This window comes from Myxine glutinosa, chromosome 7 (genome assembly GCF_964187855.1).
Source record: "Myxine glutinosa chromosome 7, kmMyxGlut1.1, whole genome shotgun sequence".
NCBI lineage: Eukaryota > Metazoa > Chordata > Myxini > Myxiniformes > Myxinidae > Myxine > Myxine glutinosa.
In genome coordinates, this window is record NC_136267.1 from 121,154,233 (window position 1) to 121,174,403 (window position 20,171).

The window sequence follows — 20,171 nt, forward strand, 5'->3', positions numbered from 1 at the left end:
GGTAAAAAAAAGTTAATGGTTGAAGGCACAGAGGAAAATGGGGCTGAAGAAACAAGAGGAGGCTGGATGAACAGAGCGTATCGGAGTGAAGAGGTTTTGGGAAATAAGCTTTGTGAAAACGAAAAGAAAGACATGTCGGTGAAGAAAAAGAATGAATGGATTGAATGAATGATTCATTCATGCCGGTCATTCATTCATTCATTCAATTAAGTAGTAACAGCGCATGGGAGACTGAGTTCACTTTCTTTTCATGCTGTTGTTATTGGGTTTTCTTGGGGGTTTTTTGGAGTTCAGAGTTTTTTCCTTGTTTGTAATTTTATGGAGCGAGTCGTGGAAAAGGATTCAGCTGAGGGAGGAACAATACCTGGGGCAAAAGGAGTGAAAATGAAGCATGTGCGATCAAAAACGGAGGCAGAAGGAACAACTCGACCAGCAATTCAACACAAGATACAGTTTGGCACAGAAAAAGTGGACAAAAACATGACCAGAAGCACAGGAATGACACTAAAAAAGTAAAACACAATGTATCATGTCCAGGGAACTTAGCTTTGATGAAGTGGAAGGAGGAACTGCTGATCTGACGACGTCCGTGTGCAGTAAACCCCGAAACTAAAAGTACTTCCTACTGTCACCTTAATCTGGTTCTGTGCTCCAGCAGCACCATAAGCACCCTGGTACTCGCACAGAGCTGTGGTCTGGAATACGTTGTTCGTAATCGCATTTCTCAGTGTACAACCTGTTATACGGCAGACAAAAGGGAATGAAAATGCTGGCTCGCGTGAGATGCAGCTCAGATCTGAGATTTAAATAATACATTTTTAATGCTGTGCATTTATTGAGCTAATTGACTGTATTAGCACACTTATTTTATAATAAATCGTATTATCATTACACTTCGGATGAACAAATTGTGCTTTCTGAAAACATGTTTTCCCTAACAAATTCGAACCAAACTGATCGCTGCTTATTTCATAATAATTTGTTGAATTACTTGTTAATTATTGTTATTACTTGTACATAATTACTTGCAAGTATTAAAATGTGCAGTAACCGGTGTGTACCCCGGTTTAGAATAGGTACACCGTATCCCTGCGTGTCGAAAGAGGTGACTAAAAGGGTTGGCGTCAGGAAGGGCATCCGGCCATAAAAACATTGCCTCAAAAAGAGAACCATGACAATTACAACTACATATGGGCAGGGTACAGCCCGAAGTACCTCATGGGGGACCCCACTCCCTCTCGTCAAAACTCAAGGTGGGGAACCCGAACGAAGCAAGGGTGGAAATCATTCCATTTATGACGAAGACACGTCTGATGCCCGATGTGGAGATCGGTTTCTGAGGTTTGGGACATGGAATGTAGGGACAATGACAGGGAGATCAGGAGAAGTGGTGGAAGTATTGGTCAGAAGAAGAGTGGACATATGTTGTGTGCAGGGGACGAGATGGAAGGGAAGTGGTGTGAGAATGGTGAAGGGTAGGCAGGGACAGAAATACAAGTTTGTGTGGCAAGGGTGCCCAAAAGGTGTGAATGGTGTTGGTGTCCTGTTTTCTGAGGAGTTTGTAGACAGTGTGGTGAGTGTGACTAGAGTGAGTGAAAGGTTGATGATGGTGAAAATGATGATTGGAAAGCTCTTGGTGAACATCATCTCGGGGTATGCTCCGCAGGTTGGTCGGAGCGATGAAGAGAAGGACAAGTTCTGGTGTGCTATAGAGAAGCTGATGGAAAACGTGAAAGATGAGGAAGTTGTTGTGGGAGGAGGAGACCTAAATGGACATGTGGGAAGGAGTATGGATGGTTTTGAGGGAGTTCATGGGGGTTATGGATATGGTGTGAGAAATGGAGAAGGTGAAAGGATTTTGGAGTTTGCTGATGGAGCTGATTTGTTGATTTGCAATACTCAGTTCCAGAAAGAGGATAATAAGCTTGTTACATACACGTCAGGTGGGTCGACGACAACCGTTCACTACCTGCTGGTGCATAGGCGAGATAGGGGGCACCCCCGGGACACAAAGGTGATCCCGGGGGAGCAGGCTGTTTCACAGCACCACTTGGTTGTCTGCGACAAGGGTGAAAGGTGCGAGGAGAGCTCGGCGGGTGAAGTACCAACCGAGAATGAAGGTGTGGAGGTTGAAAGACGTGACAGTGAGGGAGGCATTAAAAGAGAGGCTGAATATGGTCGAGGATGATGTGGTTGAGCTTGAAAGTGGTTGGATGTCAATGAAAGATAGTCTGTTGGGAGCCGTTGGTGAGGTATGTGGATGGACAAAAGGACCACCGAGGCACTCGGAAACATGGTGGTGGGATGATGAAGTTGGAAAGAAGATTGACGAGAAGAGGAAGAAGTTCAAGGAGTGGCAGAAGGCGAAGGGTATGGGGGCAGAAAAGGCAGAGCATGAAAGTTATAAGGCAGCAAAGAAGGCTGCAAAGAAAGAGGTAGCAAAGGCACAGGAGGCATGTTGGAAAATGTTCGGAGAACATTTGGATTTGGAAGAGGGTCAGAGAGCAGTATTCAGGATTGCAAAGCAGATAGCGAAAGAGAGGTGTGATGTGATGGGGGTGAGTTGCTTGAAGGATGAAGTGGGACAAATTGTTGTGGACCCAGATGGAATTAAAGGAAGATGGAAGAGATATGTGGAAATGCTGTTGAATGCAGAGAATGAATGGGATGGCAACACAGAGAGTAACGCAGTTTTAGGACCGGCAGAGAAGATAACCGAGAAGGAAGTTGAGGAAGCGATAAAAGCAATGAAGAGTAGAAAAGCGGGAGGGCCGACGGGAGTTGTGGGAGATATGTTGAAGGTAGCAGGAAGTTGGGGTGTGAAGAGAATGACAGAGATCTGCAATCTGGTGGTGATAGAAGGCCGCATTCCAGTGGATTGGGAACTGAGTACCCTCGTCCCTCTATACAAGGGGAAAGGTGACCCTCTGGACTGTGGCTCGTATCGAGCGATAAAGTTATTGGAGCATGGAATGAAGGTATTGGAAAGGGTGTTGGAGAGGAGGATAAGGAAGAAAGTGAAGATTGACGAAATGCAGTTTGGATTTATGCCAGGAAGAGGAACGACAGACGCGCTTTTTATTGTGAGGCAGTTTCAGGAGAAGTATATGGAGAAGTGGAAGAAGTTGTTTCTTGGGTTTGTTGATCTGGAGAAAGCATTCGATAGGGTTCCACGTGAAGTAGTGACATGGGCATTGTGGAAGTTAGGAGTGGAGGAATGGTTGATCAGAGTTGTGATGGCAATGTACAAAAGAGCGCGCACAGCTGTCAGGACGAAGGACGGGAACAGTGGTGAGTTTGATGTGAAGGTGGGAGTGCATCAGGGGTCGGTACTAAGTCCACTGCCATTTGTAGCTGTGATGGAGGTGCTGGCTCAGAACGTAAAGGAGGGTTTACCGTGGGAGTTGTTGTATGCAGATGATCTGGTGTTGATTGCAGAAAGTATGGATGGACTGAAGGAGAAGATGAACAAGTGGAAGAAATGTATGGAGACAAAAGGTCTGAAGGTGAATATCGGAAAAACGAAGGTGATGGCAAGTGGTAAAGCATGTGGTGAGATGGAAAGAACTGGGAAGTGGCCGTGTGCTGTGTGCAGGAAGGGTGTCGGAGTGAATTCCATTCAATGTACAATGTGCGCTGAGTGGGTTCATCAAAAATGTAGTGGCTTGAGAGGGTCATTAACCAGTGTGGCAGCTACATTCAAGTGTAAGGTGTGCACAGAGGGAGCTGCAGATGGAGGAAATGTTGAGTTGGATCTTGGAGACGGCGTGAAGCTGGAAGGTGTGAAAACATTTTGTTAACTTGGAGACATGCTGAATGGAGAAGGTGGATCAGACTCGGCAACGGTTGCTCGAGTGAGATGTGCATGGAAGAAGTTTCGGGAACTGAGTGGCGTGCTGACGAGGAGGGGAGTGTTGTTGAAGCTGAAGGGAAAGGTGTATGCTGCATGTGAGAGAAGTGTTATGATTTATGGGAGCGAGACATGGGTAATGAACGTAGAGCAGCAACGAAGGCTGGAAAGGGTGGAAATGCGAATGGTTAGGTGGATGTGTGGAGTATCGTTGAGAGAGAGGAAGACAAATGATGAATTGCGAAAGATGATGGGAATAGAGCCTGTGATGGATGCTGTGAAGAGAAACAGGTTGAGATGGTTTGGTCATGTGTTGAGGAAGGATGAAAGTGACTGGTTGAGAAGAGTGATGGAAATGAATGTCGAAGGAAGTAGAGGACAGGGAAGACCGAGAAAGACTTGGCTAAAGATGGTCGAAGAAGAAATGAGGGCAAGGGGGTTAACAAGGGAAGATGCAGAAAATAGGGCAAAATAGAGAACATTGTCATGGGGACCGCAAGGCTAACCCCCGCTCTTGCAGGGAAAATGGCCTTAAAATGCCTGTTGTTTGTTGTGTTGTCTTACAGACTTGGCATTTAATATGGAATTTTTTTTTTGTGGGGGTGAACTTACTTTTCAAGATGTCTTAGAACCAAAAGTTCATTGGAATTATGTTGAAATTATTCCAGATTTTGTTTATGTGACCTTTAAAAGAAACAAAAACCACATTTGACATTTCGAAACAAATAAATTGATTCTTGAAAGTGATGTAAACTAATATCGAACTTAATTAATGGACAGTACTGTGTTAAACTTCTGTACGTTTTCCAGAAGTATCTCTTTATTTTGCACGTTAGCCAAATTTTTTTTTAACAAAAACAAAAGTTAAATTACGACTGGGATTACGGACAGTAAAATTACAGTTCAGTACTTCGTGTAACCCCCACGAGCATTCAGGAGAGCACGTACACGTTGAGGCATGCTGTTCACCAGATTTGCCAAGGTTTGGACAGGAATCGCTTGCCATGCAGTGACAATAGTCTGCTGCAATTCACGCACAGAGGTCGGCTGCTGGTCCAAGTGGTCGATTTGACACGTTAATTCTGCCCACAAGTTCTCTATCGGATTCATATCCGGGGACATGGCAGGCCACTCCATATGCTCTGCACCACGGTCAGCAAGAAAGTGTTGGATCATGCGAGCACGATGAGGCCGTGCATTGTCATCTTGGAAGACAAAGTTTCCTCGAAAGGCTGCACGAGCAAATGGAAGCAATGTTTCTTCCAGAATGGCCCTGTGCTTGAACTGGTTCAGGTTTCCATTCAGAACAACCAGGTCAGTTTTGCCCCCTGCATGAAAAGCAGCCCAAACGGTCATCCCACCACCTCCAGCTTGGACTCTTGGCACTATACAATCTTTGTTGTAGGCTTCATGCACTTGTCTGCCCACTCGGACGTGGCTATCTTGACGATAGACCAGAAATCTAGACTCGTCACTGAAGATCACGTGATTCCAGTGTCCTGGCTGCCATTGACGGTGCTCTCTGGCCCACTGCAATCGGCGCTGGCGGTGTTGTTTGGTCAGGCATGGCTTTCTCAGGGGACGCCTGGCACGATAGCCTGCTTGAACCAATCGTTGGTTGACTAGCCTTATGGATACAGGTACATTTGTCAGTTGCTGCCACTCAGCCTCAAGCCGATTAGCTGATTTGGTACGGCCATTGCGGACTAACCGGTGCAGCTGGCGATCATCCCTCCTTGTGGTTCTGCGGGGACATCCTGGCCTCGGTATTGGAGTAGGGACACCCCTCTGAGCATTTCGTTTCAGGATCTTTGACACCTGACCTTGAGTGATGCCATACTGCCGAGCAATAGCACGCTGTTTCATGCCGTAATTTCGTAAAGCCACCACTCCATGACAAACAGCATTGTCGAGTTGACGGACCATCTCCAGAGGAAGCGGCAATAACTTTTGAAGACGTGCAGCAGTTGTTTTCCACTAATGCAGAACGCAACAACCCTTGTATACCCGACTGTGAAGCCAATCATCAAATGCACATGTCCGTACATTTTGCCACACCACCTGTGATATAATCCTGTTGTTGACTTCTTGCTGCGACAGACAATCAGTGACATGGTTCTTTTAACAAATAAATCACCAAAGTGTAAAAGAAACTCACCAGATTGATATACTGAGTTAAGAAAGTAAACCCAAGTCAAGAAAAAATATATAATCCATATTAAATGCCAAGTCTGTAAAATGTGCAGTAAGAGGAGTCGGAATTGTGAACGAAGCAGAAATATTTTTATTAGCCTGTCCCCTGCACAGCAGGAGACGAGGTATCGTAATCACTTCTGTGTATCTATTTGTCTGTCTGTGTGTGTGTCTGTCTGGGCCGTAACCAGGGGAGTCAGGGGGGTCTCTGGCTCAGGGCCCGAGCTTCTCTTGTCATTTTTTTTTTTTTAAACAGTACAGTGAAACCCCACATCGGCTCATCCTCATTTCCTCATCGTTACATTTAAACCCAGAAGCTGATTTTGCTTTCCTTGCCGGTTTTCTTGCCAGAAACAAAACAGCATTTACCGCTGTTAATGGTACAGTTTCAAACTTTACAGAAAATTGCTATTAACCAGAAATGTGCGTTGACCAGAAGCACAGGAGTTAAGAGTTTGTATCCTCTTTGTACCCAAAATAAATGGGTTTGTATCCTCTTTGTCCAAAAACAAGACCGAAACCGAAAGTCTAACAGCAGTTGGGATTGCGTGGCCGGGCTTGTAATATATTATAAACCACAAACACACATGATTAGCTTTTTTAACAGTCGCTAATGCTGTCTACAACATTGAACAAATAAATTTGGAGGAATCCACTTTTACTTTTACTTACGTGAGGTAAGTTTTACTTACAGAACTGAGGGGAGATCCACTGTAATCTATATACCCCACCAGGGTTGGATTAATAACATGCTATTAAAAAACCGAGCTGAATTTCTTATTTCCGCGGTTGTTCGGACCGTACACCACTTATTATTGATTCATGAACCATACACCGCTTCAATCCATTAACTTTGTATTCACGACATGGGGATTAAAGTGTTATGGTCATATTTACTATATTATTAGCTCACCTGGAACGAGTTCAGGGGAGCTTATGCGATGGCGCATTGTCCGTCTGTCAGTCCATAAACACTTGAAACTTCTTCTCTGAAACCGCTGATGGGATTGCGACCAAATTTGGCACAAATTATATTTGTTGTGTTGTGACTAAATTTTGTTCACGGCATTAAAAAAATCGGGGTCTAACGTGGTTTAGCGGGATCAAAGTGGATCCAGGTTTGACCCCCCAAAATAGGAATTTGCTTTTTCCTCTGAAACTACATACACTATTTCGATGAGACTTGACCACAACCTTCATCACCCGTGCTGTACCAAAGTTTTTTCACGGCACTAAGAAAATCAAAGTCTAAGGGAGTCTGGGGGGGTCAAAGTGGGTCCAGGTTTGACCCTCCAAAATAGGTATTTGCTTTGTTTTCTGAAACTACACACACAATTTTGATGAAACTTCACCACAACCTTCATCACCCGTGATGTACCGAAGTTTGTTCACGGCATTAAAAAAAATCTGCCCCTTTGGGAATATATGGGGGGGGGGGGGGGTTCCCCCCAAAATAGGTATTTGCTTTCTTCTCAGAAACTACGCACAGAATTTTTATGAAACTTGACCACAACCTTCATGTACCAAAGATGAACCAAATGATGTTCCAAAGTTTGTTCATGGCATTAAAAAATGTACAGTATACTGTTTATTCTACCAGGTGAGCACCAAGGGTATTGCCCCTATGTTTATTATTACTGTTATGAAATCGATACGACTGAAACGATACACTACTGTATTAAGAAACCTGGGCTTAATTTGTCCGAAATGGCCCGAAGGTGAGGCATGAAGCCTAAGGCCTGTACGTACCATTTTGTTGGAAGAGCCGTAACACCGATGCTTTTGATATTTGATGGTCATTTTAACAATCAGTTTGTTTGTGTTTCACACAGAATGAAAATCGTAAAGGTAGAGCATGGCGATTGTGATATATAACAGGGTCGACAATATGTTCGGCCTGAACAAAATTGGAATCAAAATGCCGGAGTGTGGAGAGTCAGCCGCCATACCACCCTAATGACATCAGATGTAATCACATCACACTTGTCATGTGACCAGATCCTCAGCTCTGATTGGTATACATTTGAGGGGACATACATACAGACGGACAAACACTGTTCTAGATGGATTTGCCCTATGGGCTACGCCGTAAAAATTATTAGCCATCTTCTCAACATACTTTTTTCCAATCTTATGGAGAAAGTGTTCAACAGTCGAGGGTGCGAATTGACTTGATCTGTCCAAACGTCCCGCTATCTCCTTTATTTTCGATCATACGGCTAGATAAAAGTGACAATTTTTTTTTTTTAGTTTTTTGTTTTTCATTGAAGAAAGTTCCTTAAAAGGTTATAAAAGAGAGAAAGGTCCAGGTGGGAGTGGGGGTGGGGGCCCCGAGGTTGTTTGCCTCGGGTCCCGTGCTGGCTCCCTACGCCTCTGGCCGTAACTCTTTACCATTTGAGCTATCGGCATCACATTTTTACCAAATCTTTAATGTGATAATACAGAGAAGGAAATTAATAATTTTGTCAAAAGGTCAAAGGTCAGCGTCACATAAAATCATTAATTTTAATCCAATTTTTTTTTTTTGTTTTTTTTGTTTTTTTTGTATACAAGATCGAGGCTCGTGAAAGAGCGAACATTAATCACACAGAAAGACAAACCGACACATAAAACATATAACATCGGGAGCGGTAGACAAGATGGGGAGAGAGGGGGAAGGACACAAACACAATATTTGAGAGCAGGGACCGAGAGACATGGAGACATCGAGAGATCTGAGAGAGGGTGAGGGCTTTGGTGGGGGGGGGGGCATGGGAAGGGGGCGGTGGGAGAGGTATAAAACATGATCATTGGGTGCTTGGGGGGGGACACTTGGGGGGGAAACATATGGACACTGCCAGGACTTCCAGGAAAGAAGTTGGAATTTCAAACAAGGTGGATCTGGGGTGAATTAGCGGGGGTAGAAAAGATCAAGGTTTTGGATGGGGGAAGATAAGAGATGGTGGTGAACAGCTGTTTTAAAGACCTGGAGGGAGGAGTGGGATTGAAGGGAGTGAGGGAGTTTGTTCCAGAGGCGGGAGAAAAGAGGAATGAAAGAGTGAAGGTGAGCAGAGAGCCGAGATTTCGGCAGTTTAACCATCAGAGGGTTGCTGGCAGATCTTGTGCGACCTGTAGGAATATTTGGGGGACAGAGCACAGAGAGAGCTGGGGGTGCAAGGCCGGAGAGGAGTCGGTAGAAGACAGAAAGACCACCTACCTGCCTGCGGTGAGTGAGTGAAAGGCCCTCAGAGATAGCTTCATCGCGGGAGATTCCAATAATTCTGAAAGCTTTGGTTTCAACAGCGTGAAGCCGAGCTAGGTGTGAGGCAGGAGCACCGGCCCATAGGGGAGAACAGTATTCCATTGAGCTGCGGATGAAAGCCTTGTATGTGGTGAGGAGCTCAGGTGTGCCGAGGAAGGACTTCGCACGACGGAGGATGCCCAGTCGGCGACTGGCTTTGGAGGCCAGCTTGGAAATGTGGTTTTCCCAAGAAAGATCATGGCAGATAGTGAGACCCAAAATCTTGAGCGACAGAACTTCTTGGAGAGGATTGTTGAGAAAGTAGATGGGAGGGTTGTCCAGTCGATCTTTTCGGAGGGACATAGTAAGAGTGTGAGATTTGTCAGGATTGAAAGACATGTTCCACTTGTTTGACCAGTCTGTGATTTTGTCCAGGTCTTCAGAGAGTGAGGAGGCAGCAGACTGCCGATCTGAGGGAAGAGGAATGGAGCGGCAGAGAGTGGAGTCATCAGCAAAGAGATAGAGAGGATTTTCGAGAGAGTCAGAGAGATCATTGATGAAGACCAGAAAAAGCACGGGGCCCAGAACACTGCCTTGGGGAACTCCAGCCTGAACAGGAAGAGGAGATGAGAGAAACCCATTCAGGGCCACACGTTGACGACGACTAGAGAGGAAGTCCGCCAGCCATGCGTGGAGATTTCCATGGACACCAAAGGAGGAGAGTTTGGTGAGCAGAGCGGGGTGCCAGACCGTGTCGAAGGCACGTGATATGTCGAGGGAGACAGCTCTAATTTCCTGTTTGGCATTGAGGACCTCCATCCATTGTTGAGACAGCAGAAGCAGCATGTCCAGAGTAGAGTGACCTGGTCTGAAACCAAATTGATGATCAGAGATCAAGCCATTGGAGAAGAGGAAAGATTTCATATCCGAAGCAATGATGGATTCCATGACTTTGCTGATAATTGGGAGAAGGCTGATTGGTCTGTAGTTGCTAGGATCTGTTTTTGCACCTTTTTTGTGCAAAGCGGTGATGTTGGCTGATTTCCAAGCAGATGGCAGTTGACCTTGAGCAAAAGAGAGGGTGAAGAGAACAGAGAGAGGGTGAGATAGAGCAGCAGAGCAGGATTTTAGGACCCGTGGGCTGATGCCGTCGGGTCCAGTTGCAGAATCAGAGTCGAGGGTTGACAGAAACTTTTCCACCTTGTCAGGAGGAAAGGACAATTGACGTAAAATTTAAATTTACCATTTGAGTTTTGTCATCAAATTTTCACCAAAGCTTTATTAAGAGAATTTGGAGAAGGCAAAGTAATAATTTGGTCAAAAGGTCAAAGGTGAGCATCACATGAAATCGTCAATTTTCATCCGATTGACCTGAAAATTAAAGAATTTGCATATTGGGTCACCGAGTTGGTTCACCAATCAAAAGCAACAAGGGGATTTTTTTTAAATATCAACAGGTCAGAGGTCAAGGCTGCATAAAATCATCAATTTTCATTATGTATTTTTTTTTTAAACTGTTTTCGTTATTTTGAGCGTACAAAAGAAGAAGTCTGAATACAAACGGACACAGATGGGCTTTCCATTTTCACATGATTTCTTGGTTCCCTTTGTGATGAAAAACGAAAAACGTATGAGTGAAGCGAATCAGCATGAACATGTATGCCATATAAGAAGAAGCACTCGTGAAAGAAGAAGCCGTCAAAGCACTCGTTCAAAAAGCACTCGTTCGTATCATTGTTTCCGCACACAGTTCATGTTAATTTTGACTCTAAATGAGGATGCACACAGCAGTAAAACGTCAGTGTGCTCTTACATTCCTGCTTCACTCATTTAACCCGCTTCTGGTCACATGCATAATATAGTCTTCCACATGGTCTGCATCACAAACATGACATGGCCTGTATTGCCTTCCGTTAAATTGCAAGTGCAGCATCAAAGAAAAGCTTGATTCGGAGACTTGGCTCCTCGCACACAGATTGGCGACACCCTCAGAATGTAACGGCTTGTGGTTTGAATGTAACGGCAGAATGTAACAATGTAACCTCAGAATGTAACAAGGTACAACATGCCATCTTTTGAAAAGGGTGTGGGTACCACCCACATCAAGCTCTTTCGGCCGAGTGAAATCTTTCGCCTCAGTTTTCTGATTGTTGGGTGAGTTTTTCCAAGGTTTATGGTAAAGGTGGGTTTTCACGGGACACGCGAACGGTTCGCGAAGGATGCGAATGTCGAAAAAATGGCAAAGTCCAACATTCGGAGAAGTTTTTCTCCGAATGTGTCGCGACAATGGAGCCGTAAACTATTCTTGCGCAGTTTGTGCGTAGTTCTCACAACGTATGGGTGAATGTCGTGTGTAGCATTGCCGAACTATGGCCAGTCCACATACACGAAGAACACGCGACTAAAATGCGAACAACACGAATGTTGGACGAATCTTGGGCAACATTCGTGCGGACATTTCGCGACACATGCAAACTTTTTGCGCATATTTCGCGAATAATGAACGTCGTGCGACATTCATGCGAAATTTGTACATATGTCGCGCGATTATCTTGCGACCGGCGATCCGACCGACACTTGGGCAGTATATAAATGCCTTGAAATGTATTGCCAGTAGTTCTTGCCCATAGGTCAGTAACAGAAGATGGACCAGCAAGCTCTGAAATCTGTCCTGTCCATTGATGAAGAGGAAGCTTTTGATATTGAAGAGGAAGCTATCTCTGAGGGCCTTTCACTCACTCACCGCAGGCAGGTAGGTGGTCTTTCTGTCTTCTACCGACTCCTCTCCGGCCTTGCTCCCCCAGCTCTCTCTGTCCTCTGTCCCCCAAATATTCCTACAGGTCGCACAAGATCTGCCAGCAAGCCTCTGATGGTTAAACTGCCGAAATCTCGGCTCTCTGCTCACCTTCACTCCTTCATTCCTCTTTTCTCCCGCCTCTGGAACAAACTCCCACACTCCCTTCAATCCCACTCCTCCCTCCAGGTCTTTAAAACAGCTGTTCACCACCATCTCCTATCTTCCCCCATCCAAAACCTTGATCTTTTCTACCCCCTCTAATTCACCCCAGATCCACCTTGTTTGTAATTCCAACTTCTTTCCTGGTAGTCCTGGCAGTGTCCATATGTTTTATGCCTCTCCCACCCCCTTTCCCATGCCTCCTCCCCAAAGCCCTCTCCCTCCCACAGATCTCTCGATGTCTCCATGTCTCTCGGTTCCTGCTCTCAAATGTTGTGTTTGTGTCCTTCCCCCTCTCTCCCCATCTTGTCTACCGCTCCCGATGTTATTTGTTTTATGTGTCGGTTTGTCGGTTATGTGTCGGTTTGTTGGTTTGTCTTTCTGTGTGATAAATGTTAGCTCTTTCACGAGCCTCGATCTTGTATACAAAAAAAAAAAAAAAAAAGCTCTGCTGCTTGTTGCTGTGGGACTGTGTTGGAAGCGCAAGTGTGAAGAAGAGGAAGGAAAGGCACCAGAGAAAAAGAGAAAGCAGTATGTAAAGACTGTGTGGGTCCACAACTGGTTGCTGGAGCAGCAGAGACTTCAGCATGGTTGGTACGGACAGCTCATGGAGGCACTGGAAGAAGGAGACCTGACAACATACAAGAGACTGCTCAGAATGGATCCTGACCTCTTCAGGGTACTGGTGGACAGACTCACTCCCCGACTGCTGAAGCAAGACACCAAAATGAGGAAAGCTCTACCTGTTGGACTCAAGGTTGCCCTGACACTGAAACTGTCGGAATCTGTTTGGGGTTTAACGAAGATTTTGCGAACATCACGCACGTCGTGAGTAGGTCGTGCGCATATGACGAAGCTTTTTAGACATTTTTGAGAGCAAATCACGACCCGGGATGCTGGAAACGTTCGCTATAAATTTCAAACATTTTTGAAATACCCGCCGAACAAAAAACGACTCCTGCGAACAATTGACGACGCTTCCGAACCCCCGCGCATGTTTGGCGAACTTTTGGAGCCTAAAATACGAATGTTGGACTTTGCCATTTTTTCGACATTCGCATCCTTCGCGAACCGTTCGCGTGTCCCGTGAAAACCCACCTTAAGGAGTGATGTGGAGGGGCAAATAGCAGTAGAGGGTGACAAATAGAGTAAAGTTGCACCTCGATAATGAGCCTTAGGCCTACTTAATGATGTTTACCTCGTATGTCTATGGAAAATGTAGAATGTTGACATCTCACGTTGTTTTGTTTCAGATGCTGGCTCTTTGGAGTTTCGGTAATGGAAGTTCTGATTCCATCTCGTTTGGAAGAGCATTGTGGATACAACTACAACAGTGATTTCAGCTTTAATTTGCTCCTTCAATGGGCATTAGCCATGTCATTCCATCCTTACTTGCACATAACTTATAAATATTAAAAACAGGACAATGCAACATTGGTTTATTGTGAATAAATGTTTTCGTATAAAGTTGTGTAATAATACGTACTGTTGTGTCCAGAGTGTGTAAAAAGTTTAGTTGCCTTTCGACACCATTTTGTGGAGAGGTTTAAGGAAAGCCATTTCAATGGACAAGAGCTTCAGCACATTAATGGCAATAATAATAATATAATAATAATGATAACAAGAATTATAACAACAATAATTATAATATTAAAACTGCACTATTTATAATTTTGTACAAATTGATAAGGGTTAAATAATGATGGGATCAATGATCGCAAATGTACATTGGAGCCACCAGGTGATGGGAAATATGGTGCCATTGATTTGAATTGACGTCACCATTTTGATATAAGCGACGTGAGACGTGAACAGATAAACCGACCTCTGAGTGCAATGCCTTTCAACCCTCCTCCTCCCCCCCCCCCCCTCCCTCATTTCCATGCAATGACTGAATTAAACAATTGCTTTTAACCATTTTGTGGTTGCCAAATTGTTTTCTCTTTCTTTCTCGCTCTCCATCAAAAAAAAAAATAAATAAATAATAATACACCACATGACCAAAAGTATGTGGACACCCAAACATCACACATCTTCCAAATTTCTTCCGCCTCTGGAACAAACTCCCACACTCCCTTCAATCCCACTCCTCCCTCCAGGTCTTTAAAACAGCTGTTCACCACCATCTCTTATCTTCCCCCATCCAAAACCTTGATCTTTTCTACCCCTGCTAATTCACCCCAGATCCACCTTGTTTGAAATTCCAACTTCTTTCCTGGAAGTCCTGGCAGTGTCCATATGTTTTATACCTCTCCCACCCCCCCCCCCCCCTTCCATGCCTCCCCTCCCAAAGCCCTCTCCCTCCCACAGATCTCTCGATGTCTCCATGTCTCTCGGTCCCTGCTCTCAAATGTTGTGTTTGTGTCCTTCCCCCTCTCTCCCCATCTTGTCTACCGCTCCCGATGTTATTTGTTTTATGTGTCGGTTTGTCTTTCTGTGTGATTAATGTTCGCTCTTTTACGAGCCTCGATCTTGTATACAAAAAAAAAATAAAAAAAATCATGGTCATTAATATGGAGTTGGTACCCCCCCCCCCCCCCTCCCCTTTGCTGCTATAACAGCCTCCACTCTTCCGAGAAGGCTTTCCACTCGATGTTGAAACATTGCTGCGGGCATTTGCTTCCATTCATCCACAAGAGCATCAGTGAGGTCAGGCACTGATGTTGGGCGATTAGGTCTGGCTCGCAGTCGGCATTCCAATTAATCCCAAAGGTGTTCAATGGGGATGAGGTCAGGGCTCTGTGCAGGCCAGTCAAGTTCTTCCACACCGATCTCCACAAACCATTTCTGTATGGGCCTCGCTTTGTGCATGGGGGCATTTTCATGCTGAAACAGGAAAGGGCCTTCCCCCAAACTGTTGCCACAAAGTTGTCAGCACACAATCGTCTCGAATGTCATTGTATGCTGTAGCGTTAAGATTTCCCTTCACTGGAACTAAGGGGTCGAGCCCGAACCATGAAAAACAGCCCCAGACCATTATTCTTCCTCCAATAAACTTTACAGTTGGCACTATGCATTCAGGCAGGTAGCGTTCACCTGGCATCTGCCAAACCCAGATTCGTCCGTCGGACTGCCATATGGTGAAGTGTGATTCATCACTCCAGATAACGCGTTTTCCCCTGCTCCAGAGTCCAATGGTGGCGAGCTTTACACCACTCCAGCCGACGCTTGGCATTGCGCATGGTGATCTGAGGCTTGTGTGTGGCTGCTCGGCCATGGAAACCCATTTCATGAAGATCCCGACGAACAGTTGTTGTGCTGACATTGCTTCCAGAGGGAGTTTGGAATTCGGTAGTGAGTGTTGCAACCGAGGACCTTGTGTGGCGCACCACTTTGCGGCTGACCTGTTGCTGCTGCTAGACGTTTCCACTTTACAATAACAGCACTTACAGTTGACCAGGGCAGAAATTTGATGAACTGACTTGTTGGAAAGGCAGCATTCTATGACGGTGCCACGTTGGAAGTCACTGAGCTCTTCAGTACGGCCCATTCTACTGTCAATGTTTTTCTATGGAGATTGCATGGCTGTGTGCTTGATTTTATATACCTGTCAGCAATGGGTGTGGCTGAAACAGCCGAATCCACTAATTAGAAGGGGTGTCCGCATACTTTGGTCATGTTCTGTGTGTATATATATATATATATATATATATATATATATATATATATATATACGTATATATATATATATATATATATATATATTGTTACGGATCGCGGATTAGATGTTATTTACCGAGCGGTGGTATTGCCGCGACCTAACAGTTCCCCCAATTCTTCCCCAACTCACCCGATTCCACCCGAACGTTGGCCAAATCGCGCTACGCTAAATCAATGATTGGAAAGGACACAACGACTGGGATAAATGAAACGACGCCAGGGGTACAGTTCTCAAGACCTCCGGAGGAGGGTATAATTAGTGGTGGAGAAAAGGGGTAGATTACAAGGTAGAGTGAGGTAAAAGACACAGAAGAGATAGGCACTTAAATTACAATCTTATCTTAGCCCAGACAGACCACAGACAAACGGAACAAGGCTGACTTACACAGGGATTGATGGCAGGAAGGGACAGGCAGTCGATAGCACAAGGTGCACCTTGGCTCAGGGACAGGATAAAGCACGGTCCAAGAGATGCAGGGAGGCCTCACAGCGCTCGGAGGTGGCGTCTTTCTTTCTCCAAGCTCAGCGCGCATCTGACGTCACCACTCCCTCGGCTGCGCATGCTCAACGGGGAGTGACACGCCCTCGGCTGGTTGGCTCCGCCCCAGATGGGACCGGTCCGCCGCTTCCATTGGGTGCGGGGGTTACCGGGCTCCGCCCTTGACGAGGAGCTGACAGGGAGCCCCTATTTGGTAACCCCGTCGAGCACATGTTCGATGGCGGCTCGCTGGGAAGGCCTCATGCCCTCCCAACACCCCCTACCAACCAAGCCGGAGTGAGGACGCGCACTCCCTGTGCACGCCGCCGCCGTTGCTGTTGCTGTTGTTGCTGAACCGTGAGGAAGAGCTGCGGGGAGGTATTGGGAGGTCCTAAACTTCCTAACGGTGCCATACAATCACATTCTGGTGCAACGAAGGGTCAGAATTAATGGAAACGAGTCCTTAACTGACATAGACTAAGAATAACTAGCATGGTGTCCTTTATGTTGTCTTACATGAGATGCGGTGAACCTGGGCACGACATTTAATGGGGGAAATAGGGGGAGGTCGGGTCTACAGAGTGTTGTTTACAGAAAATGGGACTAGGGAATGGGGGATTGGGGATAGTTGGGAAGTATTGAGGAAATAGGGGAATATTTACAAGCGGATATGGATGGATGCAAATCCCATATCCGCAACAATATATATATATATATATATATATATATATATATATATATATATATATATATATTGTTACAGACGCGGTGGTGGATGTTGGTTTACCGAGCGGTTTGGTATGACCGCGCCTGCACGTTTACCCGATTATACTCGAACGTTGCCGAGTCGCGCTACGCTAGGTCAATGAAGGAAAAGGACACAACGGCTGGGATTCAAATGACACGACACCAAGGGTTCAGTTCTCAAGACCTCCGGAGGAGGTTATATTAGGGCGGAAGGTTAGATTACAGGAATGAGAGGGACAGCATAGAAAGACAAGCACTTAGACACACTCTTATAATAGCCCCAACAGACGACAGATAAACAGGACAAAACCTGACTCACACGGGGATTGATGGCAAGGAAAGGCAGAATCGATGGCTCCAGGTGCACCTGGGCTCAGGGCAGGATCGACCCGGTCCGGTCTAGAGATGCGGGGAGGTCGCAGCGCTCGGATGTGGTTATTGTCTTCTCAAGCTGGGGGCGCATCTGACGTCACATCCGGTAAGTCGCCGCGTATATCCGGCGGGGAGTGACACGCCCTCGGCTCGTTAGCTCCGCCCCAGATGGAATCGGCCCGTTGCTTCTCATTGGGTGCGTGCGGGGGGGTTACCGGCTCCGCCCTTGACGAGGGGCTGACAGGGAGCCCCTTCGTGGTAACCCCGTCGGAGCGCATGGTCATGGCGGCTAACCGAGCCGGTGTGAGGACGCACACTCCCCGCACGCCGCGCCGCGCCCCTCTGTTGTTGTAGTTGTTGTTGTTGTTTGGGGAAGAAGATGGGAGGAGGTATGGGAAGGTCCTAAACTCACTACTGGTGCCATACAATCACATTCTGGTGCAACGAAGAGTCATAATTAATGGAAACGAGTCCTTAACTGACATAGACTAAGAATAACTAGCAAGATGTCCGAAAGTTGTCTACGTGAGATGCGGTGGACCTGGGCACGACATTTAATGGGGGAAAAAGGGGAAGGTCGGTTCTACAGAGTGTTATTTACAGGCAATGGGACTAGGGAATGGGGGATTGGGGATAGTTGGGGAGTATTGGGGAAATAGGGGAGTATTTACAAGCGGATATTGAGGCCAAATGCCATATCCGCAACATTGCACCCTTCTCTACCCTCGGGGCGTCCCAACCCGATAAATTTTTACCTACTTTAGTGTGGCACGCAGATGTAGTTCCCTCTACTATTAACTCTACCCTGAGTGCGACAGTTTTACAGATATTCACAAATGAGTAAATATGTCCCCCTGCGACGTTGCACCCTTCTCCTCACAGAAACACACCCACAGGATAACCGAATTGCGGAAAGAATTCTCAAACTAAACATACAGCCGGTAGGGAGCATTATTTACAAGACTACGCTGATATTTACACTACGATCCAGGACCTGTTTTTGGAGGAACACATGCAGATGTTATGCATAGAGAGAGCACGCATGCCAGCATCGATACACCAACCCACGAGTGCTCTGTGGCCTACGGCCTTTAATAATGTGCAGAGCACCCCATCCAAGCACCAAAAGCACCACCCCATCACACAGTCAGCACCATCCGGTGCACCAATAAAATGTTTAGTGATCATTGTGTGGTGTCGCAGCCGGCCGATGTTCTGCCGCTGGTCTTGCCTTCGTGTGGTGCACTTGGCCTTCTTACTTCCTTAGAAAAATAAAGAAAGGCGCCAACCGCGTCCATTTCTTTATTGTGGCCGTCAGGGGGCCAACTGTTAGTGGTTCACCTTGTATGGCATAGGTGCCACGTTGACCCATAGGTCCATCCACGGGTGGTGCTTGGCCGCAAAAGAACTGCGGTCCATTGTGGGTGGCCACAAACATTGCGGTCCATATGGTGTATCGATCCAGGCAGCAAGCAGCGAAAGTGCAGGCCCACAACTGCGTAGCCAGCACCTCTCTCTCCTCTCTCTCTACCCCAAAGCCAGATCCTCGGAGGTGGGAGACAAAAGAAGCAGACAAGTGAGTAAGGTGGTAAGGGCGCAAAAGTGCACGCAATATAAGATGATGCACACTGGGGGCACATGGGAACCAGGTGAGACAGGTACGTTCCTATCGTACGCCCCCCCCTCCCACCAGGTAACCTACATGGCCCCTCCCTTACCCCTTACTGTATCCACAAAACACAACACTACCCATAAACATCTATTTTACAAATCAACAAACATCCCTACTGTCTTCCCCGTTCCTCCCATAAACCAAATTCGTCTTCTCTCCCTCCTAACCAATCAAATTTGCCATTTTCAACTTTCATCAAAATTTGCCATCTCCAACTCAACATCATAATTTGCTATCACCAATTCATCATCAGTCCCTCCTAGGGAGGGAGAGATGGAATCACCCCAATGTCTCATCCACGTCGTGATGCGTCTCACAAATCCACAGCAATTCTCATTTCCTGCACCAAAACAAAGAAAACACAGGTGTGGAGTCATCATCATCACCACAGGTAAGTGGCTGCGTATGGTGCGACAGGTTCATCAATCCTAACTATTTCCTAAATGACTTTAACAACTTTACACTACCCGGGGTCTTTCTCCGGCCAAACCATTGGCCCTCTTACACTATGGGTTCTAAAAACCAATTCCCATTGGCCAAACTGTGGTGCTTTTCAATTTGGGGTCTCACTCCCCCGATTCATCTCCCGGTGCCCTCGCACAATTTCTGGGCTGTGGCGTGTACCTCTCCCAGTGGGTCTACCCACCTGCACACCTCCACCACTGCAGTTGCCTCCGAGCTTACCTGCTCCTTACCCTAACCTAACTACCTGGGGAAGGCCCTCTGGCGCTCTCCCCACTCGGTGCCCTCTCTGGCACTGGGCTGCCCGATCCACACCCGGGATCCTCAGGCACCCACTCACAACTACCGGCTCCCAGAGCCCACCTGCGGCCTCACCTGGCCGACATCCTCACAGTGGTGGAGTGCCCAACCAACTACACACACTAACAGGCTACACGCCCAGCCATTTCCACGACACTAATGCACCCATCCGCAATACCATTCTGCAACCCTGCACCACAGATGCCAATATCCAACCACAATTTACCTATACCCTCTACCTAACACTTACACTACCCGCCC

The 20,171-nt window shown here is 46.4% G+C and overlaps 1 protein-coding gene across 1 annotated transcript in view; it reads left to right on the forward strand.

Moving 5' to 3' along the window:
• LOC137430809 (receptor-type tyrosine-protein phosphatase beta-like) overlaps nucleotides 1–14,139 on the forward strand; it is a 51,622-nt gene extending 37,483 nt beyond the window's left edge. The window contains exon 16 of the mRNA XM_078782731.1: nucleotides 13,473–14,139. Within this exon, the coding sequence (XP_078638857.1) occupies nucleotides 13,473–13,498 (26 nt within the window). The 3' untranslated portion in view covers nucleotides 13,499–14,139. The remainder of the gene's footprint in view (nucleotides 1–13,472) is intronic.
• Nucleotides 14,140–20,171: the final 6,032 nt, after the last annotated feature.